Source organism: Paroedura picta, chromosome 1 (genome assembly GCF_049243985.1).
Source record: "Paroedura picta isolate Pp20150507F chromosome 1, Ppicta_v3.0, whole genome shotgun sequence".
NCBI lineage: Eukaryota > Metazoa > Chordata > Lepidosauria > Squamata > Gekkonidae > Paroedura > Paroedura picta.
In genome coordinates this window covers 147,477,518-147,494,338 of record NC_135369.1, presented here as the reverse complement: position 1 = coordinate 147,494,338, position 16,821 = coordinate 147,477,518, and the positions used below count along the sequence as shown (strand labels likewise).

The 16,821-nt window shown below is 42.5% G+C and overlaps 1 protein-coding gene across 1 annotated transcript in view; it reads right to left on the bottom strand.

The window, feature by feature from the left end:
• LOC143825613 (protein eyes shut homolog) overlaps positions 1–16,821 on the bottom strand; it is a 392,680-nt gene that overhangs the window by 20,513 nt on the left and 355,346 nt on the right. The window contains exons 14-15 of the mRNA XM_077313795.1: positions 15,495–15,617; positions 6,892–6,996 (exon numbers count right to left, since the gene is read on the bottom strand). Coding sequence (XP_077169910.1) covers positions 6,892–6,996; positions 15,495–15,617 — 228 coding nt within the window. The remainder of the gene's footprint in view (positions 1–6,891; positions 6,997–15,494; positions 15,618–16,821) is intronic.

Sequence of the window (16,821 nt, the reverse complement as noted above, 5' to 3'; positions counted from 1 at the left end):
TGGCAGGGGCTCATTGGAATTGTAGTCCATGGACATCTGGAGGACCACAGGTTGACTACCCCTGATTTATGCCACCTTTCTACATAACATGAGAATTCAAAACAGTTTACAAAACCATACTTGGTTATCACCACAGGGGCTGCACTGGAAACTTATAGAAGTACCAGGAAATGGGAGATGGGACAAATCCATCAGCCATTCTCTTTGTGTTTATTTGACCAATATAGTTGTTCAAAGTTGACAGGAAAGAGTTTTTGGAAAGGATCTTTCTCCTTGGACCTGCAGTATTTTGAGGCTTCTCTCCAAGATTCTTTTGAGGTTCAGGGTAGGTTTGGGTGCGTCAGTGCCTGAACCGGCTGTTTGATCCCAACGCAGCCAGTGCCATGCCAGCGGGGGGGGGGGGGAGGGGGGGCGAGGGAAGGCACTGGCTGCGTCGGGAGCAAACAGCCATTCAGGGGCCTTCAGGAATGAAATGGAACATGGCTTAGAGAGCTGCAACAAGATGCAACCAACACAAGAGCCTGCATCCTATTTGGGTGAACCCTTGCATGGCTTTCAGAACAGCTTCTGAAAGACAAAAGGGGTGATTTATGCCAGTTTTACCCTGAGCTACAGCCCCCATGCACTAAATCCAGTTAGTTCCTGCTGTTCTGCCAATCTAGAGGCACAATTATTCAGAGATTGAAAATGGGAGAGAGATAATTTCAGTGAAATCATTCTGTTCATGGTTCAACAGAAACAAAAATGCATTCAAAAGAGAACAAATAGCTTACAAATGCTCTCAAATTTTAGAAGATGAAAAAGAGCTGGTTTTTATAACCCACTATTCACTACCTAAAAGAATCTCCAAGTGGCTTACAAATACCCTTCCCTTCCTCTCCCCACAAACATAGCCGAAACTCACCATTTAGAGGCCTGCTGGCCCACAGCAGCACACAGACAGCAGGAGCAGAAGACAGCATGCAGGAGCTGGGAGCTGGCTGCAGCAGCAGTCCCCACACTGGCTTCTAGACAGAATCTGCACTTACTTTCTTTATTCCATTGTCAATCCTGTTGAATTCAGATCGCTTTGAACTCGGATCTTCTTCTCCCCCCCCCCCATTGAAACAGGAAAGTCTTCTGCACGTGGTTAGGGTAGTTCAGAAGGGGGGGGGGGGAGCCAAGCCTCTTTCTTTCTTTTCTTGAAGGGTGGGGGGAGAGGAGCCAGGCAGGGAGCCTCTTTCTTTTCTTGGAGGGGTGGGGGAGAGGATCGAAAAAGGCAGAGAAGGGAGAAAAAATCCAGGACCGACAGAAGTTGAGAGAAATTAGGGGCTTCTCCTTTAAGGCAAGTGTGTCACATGACCAGGTGTAGCCTATCAGAGGTTCTCTACCACGGAACTTTCTTTCCCAAATGGATATTGAACATTAACAGCACTCTGAGATATCGCACAATAAAGGTAGGGTCACTCCGGACCAACCCTTCTTGCTGCAGAAGGAAAATTTAAATTGTCCGAAATCCAAATGGAAATCGCATTCTGTGTAGAGGGCAGGGACTGAATCGATCTGGGGTTGGAATAAAAGCTCCGTGCAGTTTACACCCAGGTCTCATGATGTACAAGCCAATGAGTCTGCTTGGCTCCAGCTGGCTTCCACCCAAATAGCTGGGCCCATCACTCAGATTGACTATAGGCAGTTGGCTGGCTGTGGGGGCAGGCTTGTTTGTATGTGACCCAACTGTCTGTATGTGGAGGAGTGGGAAATCAAATCCTGCTCTCCGGATTAGAGTTCTATTTTGATGGTAGAAAATGCCATCAAGTCACAACTGACTTATGGTGACTCTGTAGGGTTTCAGGCAAGAGATGTTCAAAACTAGTTTGCCATTGTTTGCCTCTGTGTCAAAACCCAGATATTCCTTGGATGTCTCACATCCAAAGTCTGCCTGTCTGTCTGCTTTTCATTGAAATTTTCATAATCCACTACAATATAATAGCAACTAGATCTGGATATATAATATCTGTTAACAATAGGAACCTTGTATCAAAATAGAATTTAACCTTCAACTATGGAACAATTTAATCTTAAACAATTAAATATTTGACTGTTCTCTAGCTCGGTTCTTCTTCTGTGGGTGCAGTTGATAATGGAGGGAGGCCTTTCTGATCTGGTTGGTTGTTGGTTCACTCACCTTAATGCAGTGGTCCCCAATCTTTTTGAGGCTGGGGACCAGCAGGGCAACTGCCCGCCCGCGCATGCTGCAGGCCCTGATTCCCTCTCCCCCCCTCCCGCAGTAAGAAGCTTCCCAGGACACAAGCTTGCGGCCTGGGAAGTTTTTTACTGCAGGGAGGGGCGGGGAGAGGGAGCCGCGGCCCGGCGCCATGGCCTTCATGGCCCGGCACCGGGCCGCAGCCCGCGGGTTGGGGACCACTGCCTTAATGGATAGCCTGGTGGGTGAGCTCCATTTTGTAGTCCCCGCAGAATTGTTTTAGGTCTGGAAGGGCCTTAATGTCACTTGGGAGCTCATTCCACCAGTGGGGGCCAGGACAGAAAAGGCCCTGGCTCTGGTTGAGATTAGGCATGCTTCTATCCAGGGTTAACCCTGCTTAGCCTCAGAGAATCTGACTAGATAGGGTTAGCCCAGGCTATCCAGGCCAAGGCCTTTTTTCTTTAACCCTTTATAATATTAGAGTAAGGGGGTTTTTTTCCATCCTTGAATTCATTAAAAAGGGTTATTGTTTCATTGTGAGTTAGCTATTTAATCTTTTTCTTTATGAAAATATTATTTTAGAAACGCTTCTCAAAACTCAAAGGGAAGCAGTTCAGTCCAATGGTTTTTTTTTTCAGTTGAAGTGACAAAACAGGGCATGAAGACAAGTAGTGTTTGCCAATGAAAATTACGTTTATAATAGATAGTGGTATTATTTTGCATTTGGCCTTAAAGAGATTCATACTGTCTGTTACTGTTAAAGTAGATGTTTCACATGGGTACTACACTTTTCAAAGGGCTTTTCTACTTCCTTTTCAAATTTCCATTGACTTTATGGTAATTGGGGTAGGAAATAATATATCCAGAATAAAAACAGGCAATGTAGAAGGATATACTTAAATACAATTTTGAAACAACAGTTGATTCAGAATACCATGTCATCGCTACAGGCAGGTCCCAAATACAATGTACATCTCACACCCTTTCTGCAATCATTTATCAAGTTTGATTCAAAGTACTAGCTATCAACTAAAATCACTGGACCACCTGCAGACTGCCTCTCCTACTATGTTTCATTGTGACTGTTACAGCACGGAGGATGCAATGCTATGCTGCTGCCTGGTTTTCGGTCTGGGGTTTGTCACCCCCAAGTCTCCTCACTAGCAGGAGCCTTTGGCCCACTTCCCTCCTGTCCACCCTGGATTTTTACTACAGCATGAGTTAGCCAAGGCACAGGAAATGGAAACTTACAGCCATTTGCTTAAATCATCAATCATTGTGATGTGGCGAGAACTCCTCAATCACCTTCTAGTGCTGTTTCAGCACCTCCCCCCTCCAAGCCCTAAATATTTTTTTAATTAAAAAATTATCAGGATTGCGTTGTAACACAAAACCATTACAGCACACAAAAGGGGATTTTAAAAATGAGCTGTTTTATCACACACCCCCCACACACACATGCACATACAAACTGTCCACGATCTCACTAAAATGAAGGACAACAAACGTTGGGGGGGGGGGCTGCTATTTCATTAATTTAGAATTGTGTTGTAACACAATCAGACTTTTTTTTAAGGTTGCAAGGGTATATGATGGAAGTGACATTGGGGGGGGGGGGAGGGGAGGTAGGAGCAATACCCTGACTGGGGTCAGATTTTCCACAAGCCTGGGCCCAGGCTTACCATCTGTCCCATTGAAGCCTGAAGCAAAAAGGTAAGGTGAGCCTGGAACCACTCCAGACCGGGAAGCAGGAATTAGCACCAATCCCCAAGAGGCAGTGAGGCTAGCCAAATCTGTCATGTGGAAGCGGTCTGTGATAGCTGCACTCATCTGAGCAAAGCCTTCTGAAGGTGCCACCCTGCGTGCAGATAAAATTGGCAGTAGTCCATTCATGTGCATTCTGTGTTGTGGTTCCTACGCTGTGGAACAGTTTAATAGAGGTCCTTAAGTACGTCCCCACGCTTCTATCATTTGCAAAACGTACAAAAGACAATTCATGTTATGTGACATTGCACTGATGTCATTGATTGAATATTCTATTGTAAGGACCTTCTGGTAGGTCCAGCTAGAACCGGACTGTCAATGTCTTACAATTACAGAATCACACAGTTATAAGGAACCCCCTGCAGAATGCAGGAAATTCACAACTACCTGTCCACACACAGTGACCCCAATTCCATGACAAGATCATGCCCTACTCCACAAAAAACCAAAACAAAAAACCAAAACAGAATCCCTGACTAGTCTGGCCTGGAAAAAATTTACCTCCTGATTCCTGGTGATTGACATTTCTCTGGCCATGCAATAAAGGACCACAAGATCCAAGCACCGACACAATCCCTTCTGCCCACCCACTCACAATCTGCCTAAATTCACAGAATCAGCATTTCTGTCATATGGCTATCTAGCCTCTGCTATCTAGCCTCTCCAAAGAAGGAGAACTCAACACCTCCTGAGGAAACCTATTCCACTGAGGAACTGTTCTAACTGTCAGGAACTTCTTCCAGATGTTTAGCTGAAAATTCTTTTGAATTAATTTCATCCCACTTATTTTGGTCCAACCTTCTGGGTCAACAAAAAATAACTCTGCTTCATCCTTTCAAGTACTTGGAGATGATTAGCATATCACTTCTTTGTTGTTTTCTCTCCAGGTTAAGCAAACCAAGATCCATCAACCTTTCCTCATACAATTTGGTCTCAAACCCCTCACCATCTTTATTGCACTCTTCTGGACATGTGCAATTTGTCTACATCCTTCTTCAGTAGTGGTGCCCTAACTGAATGTAGTACTCTAAGTGACATCTAACCAAAACAAAGCAATAATATCAACTCATGTGATCTGGACACTATACTTCTTTTGATATCTATCTGGACAGTATACTACTATCTCCTGATAGACAGCTGCCTGGGTACAGGCCTGCCCTTGTATCTGACCCAGAAATTGCAGCTGGTGCAAAACGTGGCTGCTGGGGTCCTCACAGGAACATCTTGGAGGGCTCACATCCATCCTGTGCTGAAGCAGCTGCAATGGTTACTGGTTGCAGCCTGGGTCAGGTCCAAGTTTCTGGTATTATTTAAGGCCATCTGCAGGCTGGACCCGATATTATCTGTGGGACCGCCTACCTCCTTATGCCCCCAACAGGGCACTTTTCAGTCCTGGCCTCTACCTGGGAGAATGAGCTCCCAGGAGAACTGAGGGCCCTGACAGAACTTTCTAAGTTCTGCAGAGCCTGCAAAAGAAAGTTCTTCTGCCAGATCTTTGGTTGAGGCCAGAGTGAGTAAGATCTGGGCCCCTCCCTGAGCAAGCAAACCCCTGGGCTTGCCGCTGAGGCAGTTTTAAGAAGTCTGTAGAGCTGGTGGGAGGAAATTTCTTCAATGGCAAGGGTGGGTTTTAATGGGGTTTTATTATTGTTTTATGGGGTTTTACTCAGGGGAATTGTTCATAGCCACCACAAGCCACTGTGTGGGAGTGGCAGGCTCTAAATTGAACTATAAATAAATAAAATACAACCCAAAATCATATTTGCCTTTTTAGCCACCAAGTCACACTGCTGACTCTTGTCAACCAGTCATCGATCTACCTAACAGTAATAGGCTCCATACCACATTTTAACCAACCTGTCAACAAGAATATCACGTGGAACCTTATCAAAAGGTTTACTGAAATCAAGAGCAACTGTCCACAGCATCCCCCTGATCCAGCAAGGTAGTAAGTTTTTTAAAAAAGAGAATTTGTCTGACATGACTTGTTCTTGAGATATCTGAGCTGACTCACAGCCATCTACTCTAGCTGCTCAAGGACTAACAGTTTAATGGTTGTCTGAGCTCATAAGGACATTAAAAAAAACCCAGACACAAAAATATATTGCTAGTTCAAATATTAATTTCTGTTTTATTTTTATTCTACTTTCTATGAGTAAATGTGTAATGTTTGCCTGCCTAATACAATTTCCCCCCCAATGGGTTTATACCAAATTATCTTCCCTTATTTACATAGTGCCTACAGTGCACACATAATTCCATAAAGTAATAAGCAAAAGCTCTTTGCCCCTTTGGTCTAAAACTCTGTAGTCTTTATCCAGGCCTCTAACATTCAATTTACCATCACATTTTAAAGATTGTAAAAAAAGAACATTACGTTTGGATATGCTCCATGAAAAAAGTGGACATAAACATGTAAAGGGTAAAGCCCCCCCCCCCAAAGGCTACAGGAATATAAACATTTCTAACCAAACTAAAACCTTCTCTGAGTGTTGAAAGGCTAAGTGGCAATGTAGTTGTGTTTTTACAAAAATGCCTATGTATATCTTTTCCCCCCACAACTGAGTAATGTAATCAGGATATTATCATATTTAAAGGTTTTAGAAACTAGAACACCCTGCAGGATTTATTATGAATGTATTTGATAGTTTCGTACAAAATAACCCTTCTTCATTAGTATGCAATGCATTGTTTTCATGTAGGTATTGGAACAATATGGTTTGCAAGTAAATTCATAAAATTCAGGGTTGTTGTATTTACAATAAATATACCATGTACCACGTACCACACTAATGTTTATGAGTTTCCTTGTGTGGGTATTGGGGCGGGTGGGGGGAGCTTCTGCAAACCAAATATGAATCTAAAATAATGTATCTAAAGACATTAGTTTTATTTCTGTCTTGAACATTTGTCCTAACTGTTCACCCACATACCACCTGAATTCCTACCTGGCAAGCAGTTACAGTAAAATTTGCCAATCAAATTATGGCAACTGGCTCCATTTTTGCAGAGGTTGAAGGCACATTCATCAATGTCCACTGAACAGTTCTTATCTGACAGAAAAGAAAATGAAACGTTAAAACTATAAATCATGTAGGGTTTGGGATAGCAGAAAAGCTACTTCATAATCCAAGTGACAACTACATAATTTAACTTTTCCTGGTTGGGAACTCTGTATTTTATGTCTGCCTGACAGCTTAAAAGGGAGGTTTTGTTTGTTTGTTTGTTTGTTTCTATAGATCATAGATAGTTAAACAAATTAAATCTTTTGAAGTCTGGGTTGTATAAAGCAGATGCAGAAGTATTTATGCGTATTTCATATAGCTAGTTTTAATCACACTTTGCTGCAGTATAATTGCAACTAGTATTATATATGCACAACATTAAAAACCCAATCTGAGATTATAAACCCATGCATGAACATTAATGATGAACAGATTTTAAAGTAAAGGAATATGATAAAGATCCACTGAAGATGAATGCAACCAAAATGGGATAGAAATCTGTTTCAAACCAGGCGGTATCATGGTCCCACCTAGCAACAAATAAACAAACTGTTAGCACTATGGAACAAATATCAAAAGCAAGAGCCATTCTACCAGCAACCACAGAAATTCGACAGCTTGCCACCAATATCAGCAATCCTCTTTGATTTACTTCCACATAGATCAGAAAACATGAATGCCTAATTGTCAAAGCTGTAAGGGCTGCAAGCATATTGAAAAACCTGCCCCAATATATATATTTCAAACTAGGAGAAATCCAGAAATACAACAGGCACTAGAGCTTGGCAGTGGGAAGAGAAAGAGGAGGAGTTCTTCAGTCTGTAAGGGCATGGGGTTATGTGTGTATTGTGTGGGAGATTATGGTAGTGTGGTGACAAATGAGGCCATGGGTGTGGAGATATGGGTGTCAAGAACCTGTGGTTTGGAATGTTAGTTGAGTGTGGGAGAGGACTGACCTTTGGGAATTGTGGCATAGAGGTTACAAATGAGCTATCCAGAGACATGTCTTCAGATATGTGAAGGGAAAATCAGATTGGAGACTCTTCTTAGGAGGAGATTACATGGCAAGCAATTCCTCCTAGTTCTATGTTGAATGTCATTGCCTTTCTTATGTGAATTAGGCCACAGACACTGAAATGTACCTCTGCCCTAATACACATGGGGTAGTCACAGTACACAGGTGTCCATCCTGCTCATTCCACCTTCATTTTTATGGTTGATAAAATGTTCAGACCAGGGACAGGTGGGGTCTGAGAATCTCCTGGAAGTACAGCTCATCTTCAGGAAGTTAAACTGAAAGTAAAGTTCTCTCCCCTCACATGCATCCCTTCAAAAGGAATGAACTTGGCTGGTGATGTCTGCCCTTCTGAAGCCTGAGGCCTGCTACTGGCAACTGCAGTCGCTGTTGTTGTCCGCAAGGCCAAATCGTTACCTAATAAAAATGGATCACCTAGTTTCCCCCAAAGTCTCACTGTCTACTTTCCTGTAAAGCTAACTCCACTTGAAATTTTGGGCCACTTATGCCTTTCATTTCATAAAGACCTTCCTAGCAAATACTGTTTTTTTAAAAAAATTATTTACAAGGCTTGAAAAAAGTCACTTCAGTTCCCATGTCTCTCCAGCCGTTTACTTGTTCATTATTTACAGTTTCAGGCTGCAAATACTCTTTATTTAGATCTTCATGCACTTTCCAGACTCGCAGGACTGATGCTGGTCTGTCTGCCTGCCTGTGCCCCAAAATACAAACAGTTGCTGCTAAGGGCTGGCCAAATCCCATAGCCCAGGAGGGACACACCTGCACCACTCTACCCAACTGCAGTCTGCGATCCTCTACCATTGTCTCTAGATCACTGCTCATAGTGATCAGCTCCGCAGGCAAAAATGGCTACTTTGAAGGCTGGACGCTGAGGCATTGTATGATTTTGAATTCTAACCTGCAGAATATAAAGATCAGCTCCTCAGGCAGAAAGGGCTGCTTTGGAGTTTCGACAGGGTTGTTGTAGAGAAGAAACATTTAAGGCCTCCCATGTAGGTTGTTGTGGAGATGAAACACTTGAGGCCTACTGCAGTGGTCCCCAACCTTTATTAGGCTGGGGACTGGCAGGGCATCAGGCCGCGCCCGCGGGGACCGCGCCGGCCACGCCCACGATTCGGGCCGCGCCCACGATTCGGGCCGCGCCCACAATTCGGGCCGCGCCCGCGGATCGGGCCGTGCGGGCACGGCCTGCACGGGCACAGCCCGGCCCTGATTCCCTCTCCCCGCCCTCCCGCAGTAAGAAGCTTCCCGGGCCGCAAGCTTGCGGCCTGGGAAGTTTTTTACTGCGGGGGGGGGGCGGGGAGAGGGAGCCGCGGCCCGGCGCCATGGCCTTTGCGGCCCGGTGGCGGCCCGCAGCCCGCAGGTTGGGGACCACTGGCCTACTGCACAGGCCTAACTGTCATGTCCAACAACTTCCCTCACTTTGCATCAGACCACTGATGGAGCTGGCAAGTGGCTGATGAGTGTGCTCCCCCTCCCTTCTGAAGCCTGAGTGCACTCCCCCTCCCTTCAGGCCTGCTGTGATGGAGTCTCCGACAGCCCCCGACTGAGGGGATGTTGGCGTTTCCTTCCAAGAGCAATGCAGGGGAGTCCATGGGGGCACTTGTGCTTTCCTTTTGAGGGGAGAAAGCATTCTCCTTCTGCCAAACAATTGGCTGACAGCCTCACTGCTGGAAAGAAGAAACAGCCAAGCCATGTGTATTTCTTCTTTGCGACTCTCTGCAAATTTGAGGCCTATTGCATTGGGTTATTGTGCAGGTGAAACAGGAGGCAAAGGAACCTTCACAACAGCATGAGTTAGGCTGGAAAGTCAAAGGGGGAAAGGAGCCCCCCCAGCCCACTTACTGTGTCCCTGTCAGTAGCCGGGGGGGGGGGGTGGGGAACTTGCCAGGTTGTCGCTGGCCAGGCTGGGGGGCAGGCTGTGTTGGTCCAAAGTTTGGGGGCAGGGCCAGTCTGATCTTTGGACCAACTGGAAGGCACAAAAGATTATACCGGCCCTGTCCACTCTCCACCCACCTAGACCTTTGCTTTTTATATTACACAGAGATAATATTTGGAGAGATAGGTATTCATGCCAATTCTGCGATCATCTCATGATCTTAGCCTGGGGTTCCTGATGGGTTCCCACAGGCACCATCACACTGATGAGTATCTTTGGGGAGCTCACCATGGTTTTCAGATGGTGGGTCGGGCCAGATGGGCTTTGAGTAGGCTGCTGGAGATGGCCAACTAGCTATTCAGATTTAACACTGCTTTCTCAGCAGCTAACACCACAGCACAAAGGTCTTTGCTGCCTGACTGAAGGTAAACTACCTTTATACAAGAAAATATTTTAAAATATATTCATTTTTTAAAATATCCTGTTAAGTAAAAATTCTGCCTGAATTGTTGAAGACTTGCTATGAGAGTTATGCATAGCCTGATGTCCTGGCATTTTCTGCTTGTCTCTGTCAACCTGTGTCAGAATTCCAAAGAAGCCTGCAAGCTCAAAAAGACTGAGGACCCCTGTTTTATCCAGTTGTGCTGAACTAGAAGTTGATAATATGAGGTAAATACCAGTTTCAGGTATATGCTGCAATTTCCATATTTCCCTAGTGCTAAAAACTGACAGCGTTTTCAAAGTTACTGTAACCTGCTTGCTTTTCACCTCATCGAGAAACATTAAAATCATGCACAGATATTTCTTACTCTAACTCTATACATGAGCACAATTGGTTGGAGAGCCAGCATGATGTAGTGGTTAAGAGTGGCAGCCTCTAATCTGGAGATCTGGGCTTGATTCCCCTCTCCTCCATATGTAGCCAGGTGACCTTGGACTAGTCACATTTCTTAGAGCTTTCTAAGCCCTGCCTACCTCACAGGGTGTCTGTTGTGGGGAGAGAAAGCGAAGGCGATTTTAAGCCACTTTGAGACTCCTTTGGAGAAGTGGGTATAAAAAACAACTCGTCTTCTTCCGGATCCTGCAATTCTGTTCTACTAACAGTGATTTCCTCTGATACAAGATCCGGAAACAGCATCTCACCTTTGGAGCAGCTTCCTTATACTGAGAAAACTGATCAACAGGATCTAAGCTGTTGTGTCAAAAAGAGCCAGTGCTCTTCTTTACTTGTTGTTGAAATAAAGAACCACAACTGAGATATGGAAAAGTGAAGCCTGGTAGCAGTCCCAAATATCATCAACAAAAACATAGAATAAATCTTGTTTAATCTCATTTTATTCTGAGCTGATGAATGAACACATTTTCTCCAGATGATTTCAACTCTTAAGCTTTAGTACTAATTAAAGAAATCATGCTAATTATTTGCAAATGAGAAACTTTCAGCAAATTATGCCTCTGATTTCATGTAAACAAGACACTTTGGTTAATTTCTAACAGGGAGAGAAAATTGTGTTGTTGAACCATAATTGATTTTCCCTTAATTTTATGCAACTCCCTGGTAGCTCTATTCGTTATTCTTTATGCAGCAATTAACTGTTTAGTTTAGTGTATGACGCCTTAAAAGTTTTCCAAACACAGCTTTTGGTAGTAAGCCTTCATGTTTGTATTCTCAGTTATTTGTGCCTTTAGATTTCAAATATACTTTTTTTTTTGTTTAATCTTCTGGCCTTCTACCTCACTCACTGTCCTAGTTGTTAGATGCCTTGTAATATCAAAAAACTGTGCCAAGTGAACAAAATATTTGCAATTAGATAAGGTAAAATAATGGTTTGGGAGGTTTTCAGTGGCTGAAGGCTTTGTGGATGTTTGACAAGAACTTAAGACTTGTCAAAGCAAAGCAAAGGAGTGTTAAATAAAAATAATATTCAAACATGAACATTTCTAGCACTTTGCAACACTTTTTACAATTCCACAGTCCTGAAGGTACTTCCTTGTGAGCCAGTTCCACAGGACTACATGGTAACTTACATCTAAGTTCACATGCTTATTAAATTTGCAGATGACACTAAACTGGGGGGGGGGGGTTTGTAGCAACCACATCATAAAGAACCAGGATGATCTTGACAGGTTAGAACACTAGGCTAAAATAAATAAAATGAATTTCAATAGTGATAAATATTAAGTTCATTTAGGTAGGAAAAATCAAATGCAGCAGCCATGTACTTCTACAAATTTAAGGTTGGACTTTGTCAGGATCAGGCCATCTGATCTCTGCCATGATTTGTGGTTAACCTGAGGGACTCCATCTTGGCTTGATGTATGTTGTTTGAAGAACCTTTTAAAACCCTTTTATAACCATGAACTATTTGTCACTGTCTTGTGTGTCCACTTCATGCTGTGCTTCAGTCTTACAAATGTTTCTCTGTACTTTGTTATCAGGAAAGGAGGGCATGTCTGACACCCAAGGCCAGACAGCCTGGCGAGGGCCTGGGAAGGCGCCCAGGATGGCAACTGTGGGAGGGGGGATTCCAATCCCTGGGAATTGTGCGAGTTTGGGCGGGAATGAGCCATTAAAAGTGTTTGCTGTCTATGTATTGATCAGAATTGACTATGATCGTTGAAGTGTTCTGAGCTGCTAACAATAAAGCTTTCTATTAACCCAGAAGCAACGTTGTTAGTCTGTCTGCCTTTGACAGACTTTCTCTTTTCCTGTGTTACTGTGCATTGTTTGCTAGGATTGGCTCTCTTCTGAGTGCCCTTTGGGAAGGACACTGAAACTTTTGTTCCAGTAATGTTACTATGCACATAGCCATAGTGATTTTTTAAAAATATCTAATTGTGAAGTTCTGGGGTTGATGATAATATTGTTATATTGAAAACTATTTAATGTCTGGAATGTTTTTACTTTTGAAACAATTTCCCATCTTCTCAAACCATAAAGGTGCTGTTATATGTTGATTTGAACCCGCCTACCATTTGAAAGGGTTACACAGGCAATCAACAAGCCATCCTTTCTTAACTATTTTACTTTTATTTATAATCACACAAAATATGGTTTGGAAGCACCACTGTGTACATGTCCACCCATGGTCCCTCCCCTTCCTGCTTTCTCTAGGTCCATCACTGGCCATTTTGAGAGGGGTGGGCAAGTCAACATGACCATATATGGTCATATCACCCAATGTTTAAAACATTTAAAATAAGTATACTAAATTAACTCCCACCCTTTCAGGAAACCCTTCCAGGGCCATCAAGGAACCCCAGGGTTTCATGAAACCCTGGCTGAGAAAGCCTGACTTAAGCAGACAATAGGAAGCCTGTATGTCCAGTGGTTCAAAATAGAGAAAGGAATGCACCAAGATTCTATTCTTTCCCCCTTCCTGTTTAACTTGTATGCTGAGATCATTATGAAAGAGATTGAACTCAAAGAATCAAACACTGGAATTAAGATTGGAGGAAGGAATATAAATAATCTTCCGTATGCTGATGACACTACACTCAGGAAGACATAGAACAGCTGATTACAAGGGTCAATGAAGTAAGTAAGAAATTGGGACTTTTCTTAAACACTAAAAAGACAAAAAACATGACCTTTGCAAAAAACAGACATGTCACAATAACAAGTGATGGCGAAGAAACTGAATGTGTTCAAGAATTATTTTTTCTTGGATCACAAGTCAATGTGAGTGTCAGGTGCAGTATGGAAATAAAATGATGAATGGCTCTGGGTCAATCAGCAATGAAGAACTTGAACAGAACATGGAAAAGCAAGGATATAAGCCCGACTACCAAATGTAGATTAGTTAGATCTATCATATTTCCAATATCCACTCATGGTTGTGGAAGTTCGACAATGAAAAAATTGAACAAGAGAAGAATCAATTCATTTGAATTCTGGTGTTGGAGAAGGCTTCTATGGGTTTCATGGACAGCAAAAGTCATAAACCAGGAAATACTACAGTGCATTATATATCACTGGTATATCACAAAAATGGGCTTTGAAATGGTCAGGGGAAGGCCACCCCCTGCCGTCGGCCCCCTCCCAGCGCCAGCGTCCCTTCGGTTGCAAAGCCCTGTTGCTGGCTCTGCAAGGCAGCAACAGGGCTTTGCGATGAGAAGGGATGATGGAAAGCCCTCCCCAGGTCCCTCTCAGCGGCAGCGGCCCTTCAGCCCGCAAAGCCCTGTTGCTGCCTCTGGAAAGCCCTCCCTGGCTCCCACCCAATGGGAGCCACTGAACACCCCCCTGGCTCCCTCCTAGCAGTAGCGGCAGCTCACTCTCTGGCTGCCTTGTATTTCCTGTGTCATCCCCGCAGCTTCTGTCCTCGTGGGTGAAAATGGAGGTCACGGCCGCGCCACTGCTAGCAGGCAATGAGGCAGGGTAGGAGCTGGGGGGGGGGTAGGGGCAATCAGGTCCCTATTCTATCTTGGGCAGCCAAGACACTCTCCACCCCCAGGGCTGTTTCACAAATACTAAGAAGAAACAATGGATAAGGATATTTGGTGTTGTTTTTAATTGGTTATATTTAAATGTTGTTAGGAACCCCAATCCAGTTGGGGGGGGGGGGAGAGAACAAAATCTAAATTTGCTTAGGAATCCCAAATCCAGTTTTGGGGGAAGAGAACAAAATACTAAATTTTGCTTATTTGCTTAGGCAAACAAACAAACAAATCTAGAGTAGATTAATTACCAGAACCAGTGGGCAAAGGCATTTTTATTTTTTTAAATTTGTTTTTGAAGTTCTCTGATTTCACACACATGTATTACCTTTAAAGTTGATTTTTAATTTCCTTTTAACTGTGCAGGACCCTAGCTGGATGGAAAAGTGTGATGTAAATGTTTTCAATAAATAATTGTTTAAACAAAACTTTAAATCCACAGTCATTGCTACAAAAGCCATATGCTCCTTATGCCCCCTACATATATTTTCCCCATCATTTTGAACTCTATTAAAAATAGGTCTCTGCTGGATTAGGCCAAGAGTTCATACTGTCCAATAATTGTTTTTTTACAGTGACTTGCCAGATGCCACCAATAAATGTAAAAGTCAGGCAGATACCCAGAGCTCTCTTCTGTGCCTTTTGGATATAGAACAGCATTATGGACTAATAGCAAAGATTATTTGACAGTTTGCTTAATCCTACTATATCCTAAAATAAATTGCTGAGCAACTGCAAATTTATCAACTGGAGTCTCTTTGAAAAGAACAAAACGTCTGTGTTGAACTGAATTTTTTAACTGAAATCCCAAAAAGACTAAGGAAAAGACAGTAAAAGGATAATCCTCATTTATGTGAGCAGCAATCATCACTTGCTTGTGCCCAGTGTGTATCTTGATGTTCGTCTTTCATAAGAGGTGAATTATTTACTTATAAGTTAGAAGTTCTTTTAAAAGTTGCTGTCAGTGAACATCAAAATACTAATGTCAGCATTTCAAAGTTTTCATCTTACAATCAAGAGATTATGAAAGATAATTGATGGACCCTTCTGCTCTCCCATACCATTCTATTTTTAGCTACAAGCTGACAGTGTATGAAATGTGATAATGGCCAGTTATTTACTTTTAATTTGGAAGATTAAATGAAACAATAAATATTTAAAGGTTTCATTATAAGTCATAGAGAAACGCCTTACCCGTGAAGCCTGGAGGACAAACACAAGCGTAGTCTGCAACCAGGTCTAAACATGTCGAATTGTTTTTACAGAAGCTGTAAGAGCAGTCATCAAAGTTGATTTCACAGTTCAGACCTTCAAATCCTTGGTTTTCAGGGGTGGGGGAAGAAAAAGGGCAGTATATTATTTATCTACACCTCTGTCTCCTTTCTGAGTCCTCTCTTTGTAAATAATAAATCAATCCTTATCAAATTACTCTATAAAACAGAAATAATTCACTTTTATGGCTCACAGTGAATGCTTTCTAAAAGCTGGCAAGCTCTTCATCTGTCATTAGTAATTTTTTCTCCTTACAATGTGATGGTATCTAAAGGAACAAGAGCACCAAGCCAAAAAACATAATAAATGCGCCAGGGTGTAAATGTTTAGGACGGTTTGTATGTTTGCTAGCACATTTTAATGAACCTCTAGGCAAGCATTATTATTAAAAACAAAATTGCTATTAATATGATTATTACTTCTGTACCATATTTCATATTTCACAACTATAAACTAGTTCTTTCCTACAGGATTCCTACATTCTAGATAGCTGTCATCAAAGTTTTATTCGTATCACCCCTGTTCACTTAAACCATTGTTTTTGTCTCAGGACACACAGGCTTTCTATTATCTGTGGCTCCTGAAGGTAAGGTGGTAGTTTCTTCTTTCAAGAAACCGACTGATAGAAATACCCATTTGCATTATACAAGTTTTCATCCTATTCACCTGAAGATCAACATCTCATATGGTCAATTCCTCAGACATATAAGGAACAACACAATGCAGTTTACATGCACTAGGGCTTTTGATAAATTAGAACAGGCATTAAAGGAACGGGGTTATCCCACTTCAATTATTCATAGAGCTAGAGCTGAGATCCCTGACGGACAGGATTTATTGCAATATAGGAGAGGAGTAAAATTACAGAGGTGACTTGTTCGTTTAAATATTTTTTTGGCCCATTCCATAAAACAGATTTAATTTAAATATTGGCATTTGGTACAACACCTGCAAGGTTGCCAATATGGTTTGAGGAAGTAGCTTGGAGAAGGAGCCACCGGAGATATCTCTTTAAGATCTCTACCTAAAGGTAATCACAGGTGTGGCACTTGCAGAGTATGCACAAACTTTTTAACTGTAAAGGAGTTTATATACCCGGTGAATGGATTTTATTTCACTGTTAAGAGTTAAATAAATTGTTCCACAAAAAAATGTGTATACTGCATTGTCAGCCTTGAACTATAACAGTGCTTTAATGAGTTGCACCTGGGTATATTCTTGATTGTATAAATTGGAGTTGCTAAGTTAG